At 34.9% G+C, this 22,662-nt stretch overlaps 1 protein-coding gene across 1 annotated transcript; it reads right to left on the bottom strand.

Annotated features, from left to right (window-relative positions):
• Window positions 1-13,034: 13,034 nt before the first annotated feature.
• On the bottom strand, window positions 13,035-13,967 carry LOC142322590 (uncharacterized). The gene has a single exon (XM_075361666.1). It carries the CDS (start codon window positions 13,965-13,967, stop codon window positions 13,035-13,037), a length of 933 nt encoding a protein of 310 aa, XP_075217781.1.
• Between the last annotated feature and the right edge of the window lie 8,695 nt (window positions 13,968-22,662).

Below are 22,662 nucleotides of genomic sequence, written 5' to 3'. Positions count from 1 at the left end.
AACATAATGAATTCTGTTTCTCTTCAAAAAATACAAATTTTTATTCGGAATCCGCTGATGATTATAGTTTAACGGTTGAAATTACCATTTACTTTTAGATTTTAAGTTAATTTCTATAAAAGGTTGTTGAGCGTAATCTATTTTCCAATTTAATTCTCTCTTAGATTAACATACAAATCTTTTACTTTTCATTGAAAACGTTTTAGCAGTCGAATGTTAGAGATTCTCTAAACAAATTTTAATTTTTATGTTTAATACAAAGCTAAATCGTGTTTATTCCCTGAGATTGATGATTTCCTAATATACGAAAATGAATGCCGTTCTGTAGACCCCTAGTCTAATGTCTAATGAGCCCTAGTCTTACGTTATATGTTTTCTACATGATTTTCTAGTTTACCTACATTGAATTTCCATAACGCTAAAATTTCACTTTCGTCTTTTTTGTTATTAAAACACCTATAAAAACTCGTTTTCAAAATTAGCTGAAATTGGGCTTTTAGTATAGATTTCTTTGTGTATTTATATTAGGAATATAATAACAGAATAAATATATAAAAATGATTTGACAGATCGAGAGTATAGATATTCTGAATCAACAGGTGATGATCGAATGAGATTCAACCCCAAATTTTATTGCAAAAAAGGAAGCTGTTCACAGATGCGAAAAGGGTATGAAAATGAAATTATTTCCAATCTGTTCGGATACGCATCGGCTGTGGCCTCCCTTTCCTCCTTCCCCCTCCTAAACCATTCACTCGAACATTTTTGTTCACCCTAATAAGCTCCATCAGAAGATCTCAATTTCCTGATGGAAAATGTGGTGTACTACCACCCGGCCGGGTTACGCGGTCGATTGCGGATCGGTTTGATAGTTTAACGGCAACAGAACGCTTAAATTCTTCGTTTAATCATTAATTTTTATTTTGATCGATTCACTCGGGTTTATTATTTTTTTTATTTTTAAACATTACAAACAGTATATCATGAAAAAATTACTTATAAATAAGACGTAAAACCTTACATCCTCGAATCATTTTTTCTGATTATTACAGAAGATTCAATATATCAAAAAATATTAATGCATTTTTTTAAATAATGGACTGATTACAGATCAGTTGATTTAAAATAGCTTTAAATCGCTTATATAGTTTATTATTTACCACCGTATCTTTATTCAGAAATTACGGACGATCACATGTTGTAGAATAGGAAATAATTTATTAAAATTTATCCAATAAATAATATAATCCGAATCTCAGTTTCATATCGCACAGGTGATTTCAGCTGTTTATATCGTACATATAAAAGATTTAAAATAATTAAATTTTTTCAAAAGCTACAGCAAGTCAACCGGTAGCTCGATAGAAAGAGTACATTGCTATCGATGATGGGTAAAACAAAATTATCCTATTATCTTCAAAACTGCGCAAAATATAAATAAAATATACACAGAAAATATAATTACATTTCGAACGATAGAAAGATAAATAACCCTACCTAATCAGCAGCAGTAGAGAATCGCACGGATTGATAGAAAATACTTGTTATATTTCAATATCTTTTCTTCTACTGAAGAGATCGTCTAATTCCGAGGTCGGTTTGAGATTATTTTATTTTTTCTGGTACGCGATAGTAAACATAAAATCAGATCTCGACACGCATAATAAATTGTTGAGAACGCATAAATACCTCAATAATATCACGGCTATATTAAATAAAATCGATCTAAAATAGATCTATCTATTCAGATGAACTCGCCCAAGAGAATATGCTGCTCAACGACGAAAAATTTGCCTTATTTTGATGCCCTAACATAATTTCCTACCGATTTAAAATTTATATTTGTGTTTTTTCTAATCGGTTAAGCTTTTGTTGCGGCAATTTCTAACTGCGGTTTAATTTCTAAACGGTTAAACAACTTTTCCGATTAAAAATGTAAAAGCTTTTTTCTATTTTTACGATTCTAGAAATTATTATGCGTAATATTTATTAAATTAATGATATGTACGTTTATTTTATGGTTTATGGCGATTTTTTCCTGAAAGTATGTGGAAAATCTGATATATCTTACATGTGGATGGAGCTTAAAATTAAAACGAAGTATTTAAATAACTGTAATTTTAACGATAATAGGTTTTCCATTTCGGGGATTGCAAGTGCAACCTAATTAATAAATTAAATAAGAAAACAACTGCAGAAATATTTATATCATGATTGCATTTTGGAAGCGATGAGAGATATGACTTAAACGAAAAAGTGATTCGCCCGTCAACCTTTACTGCAGAGCAGAAACGCAACCGTACAAGAAAATTGACCCTGAACAAGTATACAAGCGGCTGGCTACTCACCCCTTCATCAGATGACAATTTCTTAAAGTTTCCGCATTCTCGGGACGGATATGGTAAGGTCCTCGTGCTAATCCTAACAACCGAATTCCGAAAATAAGGAAAGAAATGAAAGTGAGAAAGATTGATCTACCCGAGGAGGAATTCTGACAGTTGTTAATAAACCATACCGTAAAAAAGGATTACTTTAAGTTATATTCTTGCAGCGATAACCGATCATCCTTACAACCTTTAAAAAATCGAGGCCATAATATCTCTGATGAGAACAGCAGATTACCGATAAATTTTTCCTTTTTCATTAATGACTGGTATAAATATATACTAGATATAATTTACTTTTTATCCAGAAATTATTTACCTTTGACCTGTTGACTTAAACATTTAAAAAATATATTTTTGCTCGTTCGTAGAATCGTAAACCAACGGATAAACCTAACCGTATTACAAACCGTTTACTTGTATCCCCTATGAATTATAACCACTTAATTAAATAAAAGGTTATCCGTTTACCGATAATGCACGGTATTATCGCTTCGATATTCGTACAGAAATTAACGTATTAACAACCGTAACTTCTGTAGTATTGTCATTTTTTTACCATATTTATAATAAATTAATCAAATGTTCGTATAAGTAATTGAATTTCCACAAATAATTAATATCGGGTAATAAAATTATTAATTAATCAAAAAGATACTTTTGTTAAAAATGAATGTACTAAAGTTCGAATATGACTTGGACATTATTTTCTTCTTTTCAAATTTTTAATTAAAAAATATATATATATAAATACATATAAATATATATATATATATACACACACACACACACACATATAAAATTAAAGTTAATTAATTTAAATTTTAATAGAAATATTAAAAATAAAACAATTATATAAAAACAAGTATTTCAAACGTTGTCAGAGAGCAAGAAAAAATATCGACTGCTTGAGGCGATGTATTGATCTTTTTTTTTTATTTATTTGGAGCAGAGGACATAAGAGAACGCCGAGTGCTGTTGGATATCGGGTGGAAAACGAGAAGAAATGAAAATAGAAAGAAATGACGATAGCGAGTAGGGATAGAACAGGGAAAAGCGAAAGGGAATGGAAAAAGAAAAAAAATATGTTAAACGAAAGAGAAGGAAGAAATAAGGATGGAAAGAAAGAAAAAGGAGTGGAAAGAGAAATAGAGATAGAACGATAAAGAGCGAGAGATCTGTACTGTATTCCCGCTCGCCCCGTTCATTTCTACAACCGTGTGAGGAAATTATTTGATTTTAATTCAGCACTGTTTAATTATTCAACAGTTCATTATTCGTTTTTGGATTTATTTCGGATTATTATTTGCTACTCGAACCAATTAAAACTGGAAAGATACACTTACAAAAGCGTACAGCAAAAGGAGAATTAGATGCGGTACATACAGCTATCGTGTGTCTCTAATAATCATTCCCCTGAAAGACATACGTATGAAGATACAATATCATATTTATTCTTAAATAACGGACGTTTTTCAACTCCAATGTTCTAATTAATAAAAGAAAAAAATTTTTATTTCATACAAAAATTAATTTTTTCATATCGATGTTTAATTCATTTAATATTAAATAAAAAAGATATGAATGTACGTTCATATCATTATTAATAAAAATCATCGTAGAGGAAAACATATAATTAAAAATATGATACTCAAATACTATTTTATATTGTAATCACTATAATTATCGAAATATCATTAATATATTATAATATATAAATGACGTAAAGGTGGGAAACTAATATTTTGTACGGTGACAGAAATATTGTGTTATTAATCGTTCATTTAGAATCTTAAACCTCCCTCTAATATGTGCGATAGTTGCTCACTCACTATTACTCCATTTTAGCTATCGTCATTTTATCAATAATATCTTATACTGCCAATAGCATCTTCAATAATTATTATATATAAATAAAAAGGTTAACATAATATTTGTCTGCAGCGAATAAATTTAAAAACTTCTACGTACATTTCTCAACAATTAAACGATTCTTATATTTCTACCAAAATCGACACATGATTTAAGAGCCTGATTGGCTACATACCTACATAACGGTAAAAATTTAGCGTTTAAGTAAATTTAACGGTTTTTCCTACCTCCAGTTTACATGAAGTATGTGTTAGTTTAGTTAAACGTTCTACTGTAGATGTAGCAAATACGAGTAAATTTTAATAAAATTTCTACGTATTACGATAATTGAACTTTTGCAAAATCTGTTGTTCATTTAGGTAATAAAATGTAAAGAACCCTTTAGCTGGAGTGCGACCGAGAAAAAGGTTGGGCGTCGAACATCGAATAACGTAGAATACGATAGTTAAAAGTAGGAAATAATGAAAATATTTTATTCTTAAACGTAATTGTACTTTTATACTTAAACTTTTACTACCGATCGTTAGAAATAAATCCCAACAAACATTATGATCAGAGTTCCGATTGGATACGATTTCCCCCCCCCCTCGCAGAAGTTTATATTTATTTAGGAAAAACTATATGATAAACTTCCTTATGTTAACAATAAGTTAAAAAATTTTAATGTACACATATACGTATGTATCTATGAGGAGGCAGTTATAGCTATAGAAAAAAAAGAATTCAATGAACAGATTGGACTGTCACTTTCGCAAAAAATTACAAAACTCTAGCCATTATAATAAAACACCCATCTGACTCAAAAAAAGACAAAAACCTTCCCCTTCCCGCCAAAAAATAAAAATATAAGTATATAGTTGTATCTTCGGAAATATATCGCACGCAACAGCAGTCGGTTAATTGAAGAAAATGTATTTACTATAATTAAGGAAAAGCTTGATAGGCTCCGATTAAATCTACGTCTTATTTATTATTTATTATCGATTTAGCTTATCTGAAGAAAAATCAGGTGATTGCTGCTAATAAATTCGCCAATATTCGGTTGTAAATATTTAAATTGATAATAATGTGTTTTTATTGGTATACTAATTTTAACGTAAATAATATGAACACTCTATGCCCACACACGCGCTCGCCCGTGCAAACAAATAAATACGCCTATTCATATTTAAATAATTTTTTTCTAGTTTTAAACAAAACCCTCTCGAACTCTCGTTGAAATCTACTCTGTTTGCAGTTGTTATCGCGCATAAATTTTCCCAAACTAACCTTAGATGTGCTTATTACACGAATAGGAATTTTATTATATTCTGTTAAAATTCTTACAACAGGGTATAAAATGCGGAGATATTCTTTTATGTTGACAATTTCGGCAAGTAGAAAAATGTTACCCCTCTCATCTCATATTTAGAGGACACCTCTATCTAAAAATAAAAACTTTTAATGACGTACGTGCGCAAGAAAATAGCTGGATAGACAACCGGATATTTTAAGATCGTATGTGCCTAGTAACGGAGACCTGGACCGGTGTTGTGAAAACAAAGTCGGCTGAATTTTCGGAATCATCAGATTAAGCGTGTAAAATAAGATCAGCGCTCTCGGAGTCGTTACATCACCGTTACAGCCGCTTGATTAATGAATAAAACAACCATATAAAATCAAAATGAAGACTTTTTTATACGAACTGATTGTGGGAAAAATATGCATGAAAAAATATTTGGATAAAATCAAGAAATCATGGTTATCTTTGGGATAGATTGTAAAATCTGGAGTGAAATTACTTAACTTGTAATTAAAAAAAAAGGAAGTGATTTTATACATAAAATACAAAGGAAAATTATTTACTTTTATGTATTTTTTTATTTTACGATGAATCAACTAAAACTGAAATTTTACTAGTCGTATTATATCTTTAGCGAATTTTATGATTATTATTCGTTTCATAATTATAATGAGTAGTCTTGTTTTATTCTCTCATCACCTGTATGTAAATCTGTAAGATATCATCTCATTACTAAACGTTTTTTTTAAAAAACACGGAAAACAATAATAGTGACCTTTATCAACAGTTTTTTTAGACTTACTCGCATTTAATAGCAATTTTTCATCGATAAAAATTAGTAAATTTGCTTTATAAGCCGATTAAGTAAAAATTAGAAGTAACTGAAAACTACTTTTATCACGTCGTGGACAATTCATATTTACAGATAAAAACGTGATTAAATATTTCATTCGAGTACTGAAGGTGTATCTCGCAAGAAAATGTTTAGCTTGTGCCTTGATTTATGGATTGTGGTCGATGATATATTGTACGATCGTTAAAGTAATTCTTTCTCTCTGTAACATTTAACCTTTTAAAAATTATTTTTTTCAAATTGGCTAGCGACCGCATCGTAGAAATAATTTTTACTAATTACTTCAGTCGTTTCACTCGTTTTCTTATCCGGCTTGTAAAAAGAAAATACTTTTATTACGATTTCGAAAGTAACCGTTCTGGACTAAAATCGCTATTCTGAAATAACGTTCAGTAATTGAAAAACCATCGGTCAAAAAACGCCCAAATCAGAGAACACAAAAATGATTAATTACAAGGTAATTGAATAGAGCACTTTTAAAATTTATTTTTGTGCTCGCGTTTCACATGTACATAAAGGTCGATGAAAATGAAAGATTTATCAAAAAAACTATTTTCATTAGTTTTACTTAAAAAAAGCTAATTTTTTCATAATATAATTTGTACATGTTTATCAAGTTATCGACGAAAAAATGAGACTACGTTAGACCGTTACCGTTACTATGAAACTATTCTGAATTCTGAACGATTAAACGATTAAGCCTCAAATTTGACGGCAAATGTGATTAGTTCAATATAAATATATATATATATATATATATATGTGTGTGTGTGTGTGTGTGTGTGTGTGTGTGTGTGTGTGTGTGTGTGTGTGTATTTTAATAAAACTCCTTTAGTTACAATTATGAGTTTTGGTAGATACATTTCTCAGAAGCTTTAAAATATTCTTTTATTGTATTTAAGTTACTACAGTCTTACGCCAAACTATTTTAGGGTGTTAAGGATGTCAAAACTAACTGAGATTGGAACACAGTCTACAGGGAACTACAGGGAATGCCTGAAAATCTGAGTTAAAAGTTATTTCATCCTGATTCTCGTAATTATATCGTATCATATAATCTGTAGCCAATAAACAATAATTAATTAAAGCAGCTGTACTTATTATTTTATTGCGCGTGATATATTTGTTTTAATTACTTAATTTTTTTTTCTTGAAATGGGTAATAAATATTACCGTCAAATGGGTAATATTTATTATACAAATTTATTTGTATAATTAATTTCACATTTCTGTTTAAATTGGATGATAGGCATACATTTTGTGAGTACACCAATATATATGCTTATGTATCGATTATGTGACAGAATTGCAGATTGCATGCGTGCGCGCGGACACACATGCACACGCATGCATGCAAGCAAGCATATATACATTTAACTAAACTCGGTAAGTTTATGAATGACAATAAGTGTAAATTATATAACCATTAAAATAAATTATATAGACTATTCTTGATAAAAACATTTACAAGACGTAAATATTTTATGGCCTAGAATTTTTGGTCTATAGTACCTTGTGATTAGTTTAGAAATACGATTTTATCGATTTTTATGTTCCTATTTACGTTTATATTCTGTAAACGCAGTATAAAATGTTTTACTAAATTGTCATAAATTAATTAAGTCGAAATTTATTTTTAAAAAAACTGAAAAATTCAAAAAATTCTTGATAGAATGTTACAGTAATATTTATAATGTGTTAATTTATGTAATGTATTTTTGGTTATTTTTTATATAACGATGAATTAGATTTTGGATATATTTTTGTTTAATAATCATTTTTCATTTTCCCTGTAATAGTTCTTTCTTTTATATGTCGTAGTAATTGTGAAAGGGACACGAGTCGAGGGGGCAAATACTCCCAACTCCTGTCATTCTTTTCCCCTCCATTCCTACTACGTGGTCTGTCTGTGGCTGAATATTCCCCTTACCTCCCCCCCACAACGAGAGAGTTTTTCATTCTGAGCGCTAATATCTTCTTCATATTAGCCTGTATCAAGTATATGAGTGATCTGCCTGGAATTAAAATTGCTCCGGGGCTTTATGTATTACGGAGAAGAGCGGTAGCAGCTTATCTGTTCTGTACCCTCTTTTTAAAATATGTATCTACCTAGAAACGGCGAAAAAGAATGCCGCTGTGTCTTGCATTAGCAAATGACGACGCGAAACGAGCAAGAGGAACGGGCTCACTGCCTTTAGGCCTTCATAAATATTATCCTTTTCTGGATTCCCATTTCTCACATGATATAATATATTACCATCACTTGATAACATGTTTTAATGAACTTCCAGAAGTGCGCCCTACTACTACAGCCTCTAGGGTCTGCTTCAAATTATTCCATTCGTTTCTTGCTTTTGTTCGCCTGCAAACATATCAAACGTAAATGAATTGTCATCTGAATACTAGTTTTAATTCTTCATCGACGAAGATCGGTCTCAATTTGGAATTAACTCAAAAAAAGTACTCCAAAACTCTCGGGTATATAAAATTATATACTTTTCCGCCGAAGGCAGTACTGTATATAAAAATGTTCGTGGAATTTATTAATTTTTGTAATGAAACATCTATGTGACACAAGTTTGCTCGTTTTTTAAAGTTTTTTACCCGTAATTGAAAAATTATTAAACATATTTTAGATCCAAATAACAGCAAAAACTTCTGTTTAATTTTAATTTGTTTGATACTTGTTCCTTACACGTGCGTCACCTTTTCCACGGTCTTTTTTTGTTATTGAAAACAGAATAGTTAAACAAGGCTAGTTTATGATACATTTTCAAACATCTACATGTTTAATAAACATTTCTGTTCTTAATTAACAATATCTAACTTTATATCTGTAATTACTAACCGATCTTTTAAACGAAAGCCTAATTGTACAGCTACGATGTAGCAGCTATTTCGAGTGACATTTTTATATTTCAACCGTATTATTTAGGCTAATTAAACATGTTAATTAATATTTATATTCGTAGAAAGTTTAATAATAGACATTAAGTATAAGAACTTGTTAAAAATGATCATTCGTTTGAAAAAATTAGAAAATTTAATGGATTCGTATATGCAATTACTAGTTCGCTAAATAAGATTACAAATTATTATTATTATTCCTATTATTATAATATATTTATTTATTTGCAACACAAGAGAATCTATAAAATAGCAAAATATTTTTATTTATATAGTAAGAAGACTTTCAGAACGCAGATTCCAACCATTTTTTTAATAAACACATATTTTAGAAATAGATAAAAAAATTATTCAGAATGTTTTTAATTATTTATTAGCGGAAATGTTTTAATAGTTATTTTCCTTTTATTATAAAATGTATTACCTACTGTGGGAATGTTATTCTTAATATTCTAGTACTATTATGTAATATTATTGTATTTTGTATTTTATAATCACTATTTTCCTTTTTTATTATAACATTTTTGATATATTTTTTTAAATTTTTTACTCTTTTTGTAAATTATAATACGTAATCTGCAATATGCAAGAACAGACTAATTTAGACGTATACATTTATTAAACATTACCTTCATTTACACTTATCATTTTTTACTGAAATTTATTTAATTTTTTAAATTAAACTCTATTTACTATAATTAATCTCTCTTTACTTTGTCTTATTTTCTGACGCCACCGTAATTTAGTATTTGATAAAATGTTAACTGTTATCTAAGGATGTAAGTATACTTTTCATTGTATTTTTTGTTTAGTATCGTGTTACCAACTTGCATTCAAAAATACGGGAACCTATTCATAAGATTTACGCCATAGTGGGACTCAGTATTATACAATCTACGAAAACCAATTAATAAACAAAATTATTATTTTTTTTTTTTGTTTGAAGCTTTGGGGGCATCGACTGCTGTGGTCATTAGCCCCTTCCACAACAAAAGAAAAAAACATGCTAATCCCTCCCGATAAAAACGCAAGCGGCATAGTTGTTCTGTCAATAAGGAACATCTAAACGACTGAATTGTCATGGGTTTAAAACCCCAAAAGAAACACAAAAAGAAAGCATGGAAAGAATTGGAAGCTGAAGTTGACACAGATCCCTGGGGATCTGTGTCAATCGGACTGTACGGGTAGCTCCTGTAGCAAGCCTGATTTCTTTGTTGTAGATCACGTCGAGTTTCGTAAATGAGACTTTTTGGCGGAGCCATACGCTATTGATCCGTAATCTATTCTAGACTGGACAAATGCATTTTAAAGTCTTAAAAATACTTCTTTATCAGAACTCCAATTCAAATTTGACAGACACTTGATGACATTTAGGGCTTTCTGACACTTAGTAACTAGCTCTGTTATATGCGCTCTCCATGAAACATATCTGTCCAAAGTGAGACCTAAAAACAAACTGTTTCTTTGTATCCAATAATATTTTTTTTTTTTTTTTTTTTTTTTCACTCTACTCCCCTGGGCCGGTCCGACTGGTTGGTATTGCGCCACCCAGGGGAGTGTCTGGTAAACTCTAACGAGCCTCTCCGCCTACCGGCTGAACGTCCGGCATGGCAGGTCTGCTCGCCGGTGTCAGCTCTTTTGAGTGATTTTCTGTTTGCCCATTTGGAAACCATGACATACATCGAATAGTCGTAACGTGGCACCGGGTCTTTTCTTACTCTTCTTCTTCATCGGAACCTATCTAAACCCTTGGAGTCCTCAGTGGATCATTGAGAACTACACACCTCAGCGTGCCGTTTCTCACCACTGAGGCTGTCCACCCTACCCTATTCTACACTAGTAACCTAGTCGCCTTTCATCTATATCCTTCTCTGTTAATACTGCTACTATAAATTCCGTAACCTTCTTCCAGTTTATTTCGCTCCTCACCATGTGCTCTAGGACCTCTGCTGGGCTCATACCTATTATGCCACAGTTCCTCCTTTTAATTGCCCACCTCCCGCAGCAGAAAAATGTGTGTTCTGCACTGACAATTCTCTCACAGTACATACATTATGGACCTGGCCTTCTTCTAACACGATGGAGGTACTCAAAAACTGCGTGATATGATATTTTAACTCACCATGTTCCCTGTCTAACCATAGTGCAAGATCTGGAATCAGCTCCTACGTGCGTCTGGCTGGTCCATCCTCCTGCCATCTATTTTGCCATCTATGTCTAAGTCTATCTTTTGCTTCATTTGCTTCGACGCCTTGCGCCCACTCGACTCTATTTAGGGCCATTAAGTCTATTGGTGGCACCCCAGACAACACGCACAACGCCTCATAGGAGACCGTCCTGTAAGCTGAAACAACCCCCAGCAACAGCCTCCTATGAGTACTAACCAGTCTGTTCAAATTTCTTTTAACCCTGACTGAGTGCCACCACACTGGTACTGCATATAACATCATGGATGTCACTGTGGACGCTATCGCCCTTCGCTTAGTGGGTCTTGGAGCTCTCTGCGAAGACATTATTATATTGAAATTCTTAGTCATCTGTTCACTTTTGGCACATATGTCTATTATATGCTGGGTGAACCGGCAATTCCTCTCATAAGTCACACCCAGGTATTTAATCTTTTCGACCTCTGTTATTTGTTGGTTTCCAATTTGGATGGCCGGACGGTCTAAAATCCTCTTCCCTGTGAACATAATATATTTACATTTTTCTACTGCCAGCTGGAGTCCCCTCTCTTTCAACCAATTATCTATCGTCCGTAACGTGTTGTTAGCACTCTCTTGTAAATCGACAGTTGTTTTACCCTTGATGAGTATCGCCAGGTCATCGGCATAGGCAATTACTTGAACCCCATCCTGATAGTCTAGTCTTAATATCCCATCGAAGGCCAGTATCCAGAGTAAGGGTCCCAGTACAGACCCCTGTGGCACACCGCCATAAATATTGAAACGTAGGCACTCACTCTGCGTCTCCACCAAGCATTCTCTATTTGAGAGGTATTCCCCTATCTGCCTTCTTAAATAAGGACTGATATCTTTTTCCACTAATGCCCTATTTATTGATTCCCACTTAATAGAACCGAATGCATTTTTTACATCTAAAGCTATGAATAGCGGAATACGCCTCGTTCTCCATGTGCCGCTCCTAGTATCCTTAGAGCCCAGTCGATCACCTTTGTCGCCGCCTGTATCGTCGAACGACCCTTCATGAATCCAAACTGATTTCCACTAATGCCTATTCCTTCCTCAAGTTCCTTAAAGATTCGGCCAGCGAGCATCTTCTCCACTACCTTCGCCATGGTATTTAAAAGACTCAATGGTCTGTATAAAGGTTCTCCATTCTCATTTGTGCCTTTTGGGATAAACACCACCCTAGATTCCTTCCAGATTTCTGTAAATGTCTTGTTTTCTAATCCATGGCTGGCAACATCAAGCATTTCATAAGGAATTCTCTTTATCAGCCCTTTAAGGAGTGCCGCTGGAATTCCGTCAGGACCCGGGCTCTTCCTATTACCCAGTTGTGCTACAGCCAAATGTAGTTCAGAGAACGGGAAGCGTCTGGGTTCGCAATCTATAACATTTCCTGCAGTTTCTACTCTACCGGGGAATAGCTCATTAATTTGTTGTTCTACCTGATCATTATTTAATACGGGCAGACGCCTTCCAAATCGCTTAGTGATTATTTTGTATGCCTGTCCCCAGGGGTCTCCGTCTAACTCCTCGCAGAGTCTGTGCCATTATTTATTCTTAGACATACGAATACCTTTGTTTAAGGCCCGTTTGGTCTCTTTATAAGCCAGAGATGCCTCCTCGTACTCCTGTCCGCCTCGCATTCTGAGTCTCTGCTTCCTTCTTCTGCGCGATTGTAGGAGCCCTCTCAGTGTTTCAATCTCCATATTCCACCAATACACTGAGTGTCTATTGGCTCTTCTGTGAGCTACTCTGCCCATTTCTTGTCTTATAACGTTAGGCAGGGCAACTGGTGTCAGATTCTCTATGTTGATAATCCTTTCGGCCGTTCTATCGATTATGATCTCGATCTGTTCCTTTGTAAAACTACTATAGGGCATTTTCTCTCTAGTCACATAGTCTGAGCCTTTTATGGTAATCATAGTGGCATGATGGTCACTCGCCACATCATGTGGTAATACTCGCCAGTCCCAGTGTTCCCTACTCCATCTATCGTCTATGATTGTTAAGTCCAAGACTGACGAGTGTCCTCTCGCCTCATATGTAGTGGTGCCATCATTTACACAATGACAGCTAATTGCCCCCATCATATCCGTAAGGATCTCACCTCTGCGATTGGTGTATGCGCTCTCTGCTGCAATCGCTTTACTATTGAAATCACCTAGAATAATGACTTTCTTCCTAGCGTTATTTACTACTCCTTGTATTATGTCTAGTTTTCTAGTAAATTCATGTATGTCACAGTTTGGAGACACATAGGCACCAATCGCTAGTGTTGAATCCGACTCCACCGCCAACATGCCTCCAGATCTGGACGTCAATCTCCATGCTATCCTGCCTCTTACATCCATAATTGCCACGTCACCATTTGTATTCACCATCCAGCCTGATCTAGCAACAAGGTACTTGTTCGGCTCCGTGATTATCAGTAAATCAGCCCTCTGCTCTATGACCAGTTCACTAACCAAATCACGAGACATGGTGCTTCTGTTTGCGTTAACCATTATCACCCTAAGTATTTAAATGTTTTGAGCACCCCCAGCCGCCGGTGCGGTGTTCTTGGTTCCCACAATCCAGGCAGCTACTATACTCCCGGCATTCAGCAATCTTGTGGTCTCTGCCTCCACAATTGAAGCAGAGATCCATTCTGTCAGGGCCCTTGCACTCATGTTTACGATGTCCAGTATTCCAGCATCTGAAGCACTTTTCCTCTGATTCCCTAATATATTCCCGACAATTTACCCAGCCAATCCTCAACTTTTGTTCCACCAGCTTACAGGCAGCCCTATACGAGGTGATAACTGTAACATTTTGGGTCTCGCCGTACCCTTTTCTAATTGACGATATCTTGATGTCCTCATCAGTACCTACTCTTGTAGTAATTGCAGCAAAAATTTCTGTCTCAGTGGTGTCATATTCTACATCCCTGATGTGAACTATTGTGCGCCTTCCCGCTCTTGTACGCAGGTCAACATGCAGATCGCCTTATCTCGTAGGTTACTTGTAAACTCAGCAGCTTTCTGCGCTCCCTGAATTCTCACGTGGAGTTCTTCATTCCTGCCCTTACGTAAGGAGATGACCTCTTTTGCATCTTCGCTACTTACTGCAAACTTCATCGTTTTAAGTAAATCAGAATAGGATTTTCCAGCTGCTTTGATAACCACAGTAATACTATCAACTGCCGGTGGTGTCGACTTTTTAATATGGGCTTGTCCAGACTTGCCTTGTATAGCTTTACCTTCAACTGGGATCGTAAGCATTTTAACCGCTACTTCCTCGTCTCTCCAGAAATAAGATATTAATTTCTTCATATAGTTTCCAATATTATTATTGGGGACGACAAAAACTAAATTACCAGCCTGAGGAATAATCTTCCTTAAAGCCCTCAATATAGCTCCCATTGTGCTCTTCTCAGTAGCATTACCATCATAGTAGATTTTGTATTTACTTTTCTTAATGTTGTCACAGTCTCCAAGAATTGATTGTACATCTATACGAATGTCGCCTACTTTGTATTGTATCCAATAATACTGTCGCCCATTATCATAACTGGACTTCTATTTGCCGATCTGTTCCTAGAAAAGTGCCTACAACACGTCTTCTCAGTTGAGAACCAGAATTCGTTAATATATGTTACTTCGATAAGTTTGTTAATAGCCGTCTAAAGCTTATATTTAGTCATAGTGGTATTACTGCTAGCGTAGCGGCGATCATTATGGTACATCATTTTTTAACTTTCTGGGTGATGGGAATTCGTCACCATTTCTAACATAAAAGTGTCTTTCCTCTAAAAAACTCCTAATAATGGTTGGGAGTCTTCCTTCTATTCCCCAATCTTGTAGCTGTTTTAAAATTCCCTATCTCCAAGTCATATCAAAGACTTTCTCTGAATCGAAAAAGACGGCAACACAATACTTTTTATTTATAAAGCTATTCAATATGAAATTTTCAGCATTAATCATCTGGTCTGTGGAGTGAAATTTACGATACCCTGGTTGATACGATGAAATCCATTCTTCTTTTTCAAGGATCCACATGAGTCAAAACTTTATCTTGCTTTCAAAAGTTTTTCCTACAGCGCATGTAAGCGTGATAGTTCGATAGCTTCGCGCATCCAAGGGATTTTTCCCTTTCTTTAAAATAGGAGCTATAATCGATTTTTTCCATGAACGTGGATATGTACCAGAAATCAAAATTGATAAAAGAATTCTATTATTTTTTCCTTGCAATGACATCAAGCATTTTGATCATTTCATATCGAATGTTGTCTGGACCAGCGTCAGTGATCGCTGTTTTACTCAGAGCATGATTGAATTCTTTCTCAGTGAATTCTTCACACAATACAAATTAGTCTGGGTATCAAACAATATATCATTTTCCGTTACAGCTTTATGTTTCTTAAAATCATCATCACAATTTTCCGTTGCACTGACAGCTTCATAGTGACTCGCAAATTTCTCGGCTATGTCATAAAGCGAGTCAAGGAGTTTTTCTCGATCTTTAGTACAGGTAACCTAGTGGGAGGTTGATCCACCGGATACCGATTTAACTTTGATCCATACCTTTGCCGAAGTTGTCTGTCCTGTTATCGAGGAGACGTGTTTTTGCCAGGCGTGTTTTTTTTCAGTTAAAATAAAATTTTCATTACGCCGATCTGCTTAGGTTTAAGATGCCGCGAATATTGTAAAGCATTGACAGTTTCGACGAACAGACCAACAGCTCTCTTTCTAACCTCCTCGATTAGTCCTTCTGCGGCTTCCGTGATTCCACGCGAAATCACGAAAGGACTGACTTTTTTGAAATCTTCATTTCTTCGTACAACCAAATGTTTCGTTATAACTGACTGACTCTTCGGTTGAAACTTAGTTCGATCTGACTTTTCTTTATCACTAACATCGAAACTCTTCCTTTGCTTCTGGTCTGAAGCTAAAGGTTTTCCGAGATGAGGGGTTTTGTGTGAACTCTCTGCTACAGATTATGTGAAAGTACATTGTTCTATAAGAGACGTTTTTGCCAGTCAATATATCGTAAGGTGCGGGCAGAGGGACGTTTAGGCGTGCCTGGATCGTTAATCCTGCCTGAGTTCCCCCAGTCAGCTGCCTTCTACAATTTTAACTCAGGCCGGGGAGTCAGGTACTGTCTGACCACGATACCGACATCCCAGGGCTCGCAGTAAGAGCTCCGATACCCTTACCCACAGGACAATCCGTGCCAAGAACCGAAGTGACCGACACACCCTAGATGACGCAAGACTTCGACAGAGTAAGCTCAAAGCAGCACACCCTCAACCGGCTCGACAACCTAGAATAGGGATGAGCACTCCCCATCCACACTCCGCCAACGTTGGCAAAACAGATCACGGTCACGCTCCCTGCCTCTGCTGCAAAGAGCGAAACCGAGAAGTACAACCTCAGCAAGCTCGGATAGCTAGTGACCGCCAATCCCGTACTCCACAGGGAGCTTTTGAGCAAAAACTATTTCCCGTTGGCCGACCTAAGTTAAAGTATCGAAGTACGATTATATTTTTTGTTATCCATATTATTATTATTTTTTTTTTATTATTATTGTTATTATTAAAATGTCTCGAAGATATTTCACATCCGGAATTTCAGTATGGGGAACCATTTGGGCATACCTCATTCAGTATTGTGGTGCATTTGACATGCACCACAATACTGTGTTCGTACAATCTTGTACGTCTCCAGAATTACTGATTTCTGGACTTTTGGAATTATGATTTTAATATCTAGGCCAACATTTTGTATATTTTCTTAAAATTTTTGTTAATTAAGTTATTTGCTGTTATCACAACGGGAATGACTTCTATTGAGTTCCGTCTGTAAATTTCTTTATATTTTATTGCCACAGGGTTGTACGTGGATATTTTTTCTTTCAGCCTTATTAATATTGTGATGAGATGGGTCAGCGACATCAATAAGAGCAGTTTTTTCTCTACTGTTGTGTAGAACAATGTCGAGCTTATTTGCAGCAACAAATTTGTCGGTATGTATGAGGAGATCATAATACAGTGTATAATGCTCATTTTCCAATGTAGGTCTGTCCTTATATCCATAATAAGGACAATGCTCCCTATCATCTACAAGTCCTGATTTTAATGCTAATGACTGATGAACAATGTTTACTGTAAGAATGTGGCGATGCAGATAATTTGTGTTAGCCAAATTGGAGAATCCAGTTATAAAATGATCAATTGTTTCTGATGATCCGTGGCTTATTCTGCACTAATCACTGATGTCCTGATTTTCTATATACTTTTAGTAATTGTTTGTTCCAATGAACTGGTCTGTATGCCAAGGATAAACCTCTCAGTTTCTCCAAATAGAGACCCAACCCTTAGCCAACGCGTAGACGCGTTCTTTTTTGCGTTTTCGAGTGAATGGGGAAATCTACCGTGGGGTGTCTTAGATTTCCATATTTGGATCCTATCACTGGTTGTAATGATATTGGGATAGAAATGATCATCATTCAGTCTTAGAGAGGAGTAGTCTTCACCAGATGTAACTAATGCTTCGAGCAATGATGATGTTTCAGACCTGGAGAGAAAATATCTCTTCACTGGTGCAACCTGTCTGTTACAAAGTGACTTCAGGTCTAGGAGGCCTCTACCACATTCTTTTCGAGAGATATGCAAACCTTCACTGCGGATTTAGGGTGATGCATTCTGTATTTTGTTAGTGTTGTGCGTACCAAGATATTCAGGCTTTCGAGATCTGTCTGGGACCAATTAACAACCCCAAATTAATAAGTGAGAACTGGCACAGACCACGAATTAATGGGTTTATATTTTTTTTTTTTTTTAATTTTTGACTACTTTGGTCATTAGTCCCTTCCACTACAAAAAAAAAAATATTAAAAAAATAAAGGAAAATAATAGTAAAGTTATTGTTAAACACTGATTTTGAAAAATAAATCAAGAAGAAAATTACAATTTCTTCTTGATTGCAGACAAACACTGAAAAATATCTATTAATCACTTTGATTCTTAAACATATTACATTTCTTTACTTCCTAGGCTTTACTTTCGACCATCCTTTCTTGCATCTTTTTTCCATTCTCCTTACGGCCTCAACTTCTGAAGACATAGGGACTGAAACCTCGGACATGGCATCTTCCTCCCTTTCAGATACCAGTGATGTTCTGCGGCTGACAGCAGGTAATGACATAGGAGCGGTTAACATAGTTTTTAGTGAATCTACACTTGATGCGATCTCCAATGATATATTTTTGGCGGCTGAGTACTCGACTGTATCTCCAAAGGCTTACTTGGGCGGCTTAATTATTCCTCTTCTCCTAAGGTGTTCTCTGGGCTTTTGAAGATTCCATAGGTGCGGGCTCTATAGCGTCTATATCTGGTGCTTTCTCTACTATTACTTGCACCACCATTGTACTTATTTCAATCAGTTTCTGGACTCTTGCCACACCCTCCTTTGCCTTATCACTGGTCGAAGGAGTGATGTGCTTGGCTTTTTAGATGTCTCTTTATTCTTTTATTCTTATGTAGAAAATCAATTGGTGGTTTTATCATTGCGGGATTTGTTGGTACTTTTTGTTGAGAAGATCCTACCCTTGGTCAACGATGTCCATCTGAGAATGAGTCTTCACAGGTTTTAATGGTTCCGTTCGCTGACTGGTTTCAATCTTAGTGTCAATGATTCTTTCTATCATACTAGCGAGACTTAGTGCAAGCGTTGTAAGCTACTGCTCCACGTTAACTTTAGATGACGAAGGGGCAGCAGCCGCATTTGCATAAGTCGTTGTCGGTCGGTCGTGGTGTTCTATTGCTGGCAATTTTCTTCGCTTCAGAATAGCTTACCTTTGGCAGCGTTTGAAGGTCACGTTGCAAGGTCACTGATTGCTGTGACCTTGCGGCTGATCACTTCTGTATGCGACGCCTACATACCTCAGAGGGGGCTGAAGCACCGGAAACGCTACTTCCCGCTCTTCTTGATGGAAGAGCTAGAGGGAGTCCTACGGCCACTGAGGCCAGAAAAGACCTGGTCCCGACGGCATAACGGGCGAGATTCTCAAGCTGGTGAGACGCTGCAGACCCTGTCTTCTTCTAGACATGTACAATGAATGTCTGAAAGCTGGGGCCTTCAGCGCCAGATGAAGACCGTGCCGCTTTTGTTAATCCCCAAGGGCAAAGGAGACCCAGAATTGGCGTCCTCCTACCGCCCATTGTGTATTTTTGACCCAGCTGGGAAGGTACTGGAGAAGTTCTTAAAAAAAAGGCTGGTTGAAGCGAAGAATCAAACTGGCCTGTCACCCAACCAGTACGGTTTTCGGTAGGGTTGGTCGACCCTAGATGCATCCAAGAGGTTGATGAGGCAGTGCGACGAGCAGAGGACTACAGTCATTTTTGGTGCTGTTCTTCTCGTTACGTTGGACGTGAAAAACGTGAACAACTCTGGACTGTGGAGCGATATGCTTCGGGTCCTGGAGCATTCTATTTACATGCTTCAATACCTCCTCAGAATGGTGGACGCATACCTGAGGTACCGCGGTCTGATCTAAAAAACCGCGGCAAGCTTGCGTAGAACTGCGATCACGTTGCGTAAGTTTTCGCTAGTTCCGATCGGTAAAGCTAATAATTCTTTAACCTACGATTAGTATTTAATCTGAAAATGTAACAGTCTGAGATCACGTGAATAAAAATGAATTCATAAATTTAATACTTTTTTCATACAAAAAAAAATTGAAATGGCTCAGGTACAATAAATGATTGTGGCAGATCTTGTAAAAGTAACGGATTTCAATTAGTATCGATAAAGGTACAATATGTTGAATTTTATTTTTTCCCATTCCGACTGTAAATCTTCAATTTTTTTGTAGAGTTTGTTGTTATTACACACCTCACTTATTCTGACGATATGTAGAGTTGAAGTGTGTTTATGTGTTTTTTATAATATTGTGGCTCGATCTAACCGGTTTTTCCGAAAAAACATTTTAGTAATGATTGCAGGTGATTTTATAAAATGTATTGCGGTCTTACTTGTTTGATATGGGGTTTTAATAGGTGTGAAAACTCTTCTGTTCATAAGCAACCGGTCTACGATAGAACATAAAGTAGTTTTATTAGTTAAAGTTCCTAAAAATTTAACAAAGGTTTATATGAGCATTATAAAATTACAGAAAAAATTGAACTGCCAACAAATAATATCACATAACTTATACGAGCAAAGATATAAACATAAAATTATTGAATTACCAGAAAAGAGAGTACTGAATTTGGACGAGTACAAAATAAGTAGTTTTTGTTGCAACTTTTAGTCGTCAAACATTTAGTTATATGCTACTTTTAATAAGCATTTCTTTTAATAAAAACATTGTTTTTAAAAGATAAAAAAATTATTCGCTCTTTAACTAGTCGCTATTTTATCATTCTACTTATTTTTTTAAATCAAATGCATAAACAGGTTACATGTTTCTTTTCTGGTAAATTCTTTATAGATCTAATTCTGACATTTATTTTACTTCCAGTAGGTTCTCTAACCTTAATGGTCATAATTTTCTTACTTGTAAATTATTTTTCCAAAGAACTGGACTAATATCGGTCTTGATCTTTCGGCGGAAGATTTGGAAACAATAAATGGATAATAAGCAATTATTTAAGCATTGCAATCTTGTCTGGAAATCTTTTGCCATAACAATACAAAAAAAATATCATCAGATTTATAATGGACAAATCATAAACAGTAAGTCTTTGTTTCAGTATGTACCGGCTGCATAATTCTAGCTTAGAAAAATATTAGTAAATTAAGTCTTTCAAGTACAGGTTTGAATGAATATAAAATTTAGATTATAAGAAAAGAATACCGAATGATAATTATGAATACCAAATAATTATTGTAAAACAAAGTAATTAAATTTCAAAGACTATATATAAAAATCGAATAAGAAAAATGTTTCTAATCTTCTATTTTTTATATTACATTGCTAGAATATGAAATAAAAAAAAGGAGTCAATATGAAATACACTTCCGTCTGGTGAACGACCGATCTGTTTCTCCAAAAGTTAAGGAAGACAAATCAATTTTAATATTAAAATAATTCAAAAAACTATTTAAGCCTAAATCCTTGAAAAATGTTATAGTATTTATATTTACCCGTGTAAATTCTTTAAATGCAGTACTGAGCGAGAAGATTATGTGTAAATAAAACTCGTCTTTGCTCTAAAGTACTTAATCTAAATTTTAAATTATATTTCAAAGTTTTATTTAAAATTTTATTAGCATAATTTTTATTTTGCACATATAATACCTAGAACAGGTAGCCTGTATAAGACATAATGTATGTAAAAAATTGTTTGAGACGAGGAAGATAAACAAAACTATTTTTTGTAAACTGCGCTGAATTTTGCTTTATAAAATTATTTGAACTCAGATCGACAGTTTTAAAAATAATCGCATTCAAACTGCCGACGGATGCGACGTTTGTCCGTCAGTTTTATTTCAATAGAGGAGTATTATTTCTGCGAGTCTTAAAATAAGTTTAATTAAACGTAAGTGTAATTTTTAACTTCGTACAATTTAATTAAATATTAGATAAATAAAACAGTGCTAGATTTAATATCTTATTAGTAGAATACACGACAAAATGTTTTATTTGAAAATGTTTTGTGGAAGCTTATTCTAAATATATCTTTTGTAGCGAGAAGAACACCCGTTGTAATTGCGTTTCTACTTTGTAATCAGCCTGCGTTGGTTGGAGTGAAAGAGCGAAAATCAATGCCCATTTTGGATGAGTGCAAAACTTCCAATCGGGAGTAAATGCGGACTACAGATTCCCTCTTCTCCCATCACCTCCCTTCATCCTTTAGTTGAACGGTATTGGAACGAAATGAAAAGCGCCCGAGGTGTCTTCGACGCCAATCGTACAATGAAACGTCAGAACGGCAATGCTGTAGGCTTACTTTTCAGTCTGTCCCTTCAACCCCCTTTCCAGTCACTGAATACCCCCATCTATCCCTATCCAAGAACCAACATTCAGTTACTCATCTTATTGCAGATGTACAAGTATAAAAGAATTTTTAACCCTCCTTTCCATCAGTTTAATAAACTTTTCCTGTTTCATATTTCGCATTGTGTTTGTTTAAAACAATTTATTTTTAATTGTTGAAAAAAATGATTTTTTTCTTCTCGTATTACAATTAAT

This window comes from Lycorma delicatula, chromosome 4 (genome assembly GCF_047948215.1).
Source record: "Lycorma delicatula isolate Av1 chromosome 4, ASM4794821v1, whole genome shotgun sequence".
NCBI classification, from domain to species: Eukaryota; Metazoa; Arthropoda; class Insecta; order Hemiptera; family Fulgoridae; genus Lycorma; species Lycorma delicatula.
The sequence above is the reverse complement of the archived record's forward strand: the minus strand, read 5'-3'. Positions and strand labels throughout refer to the sequence as shown.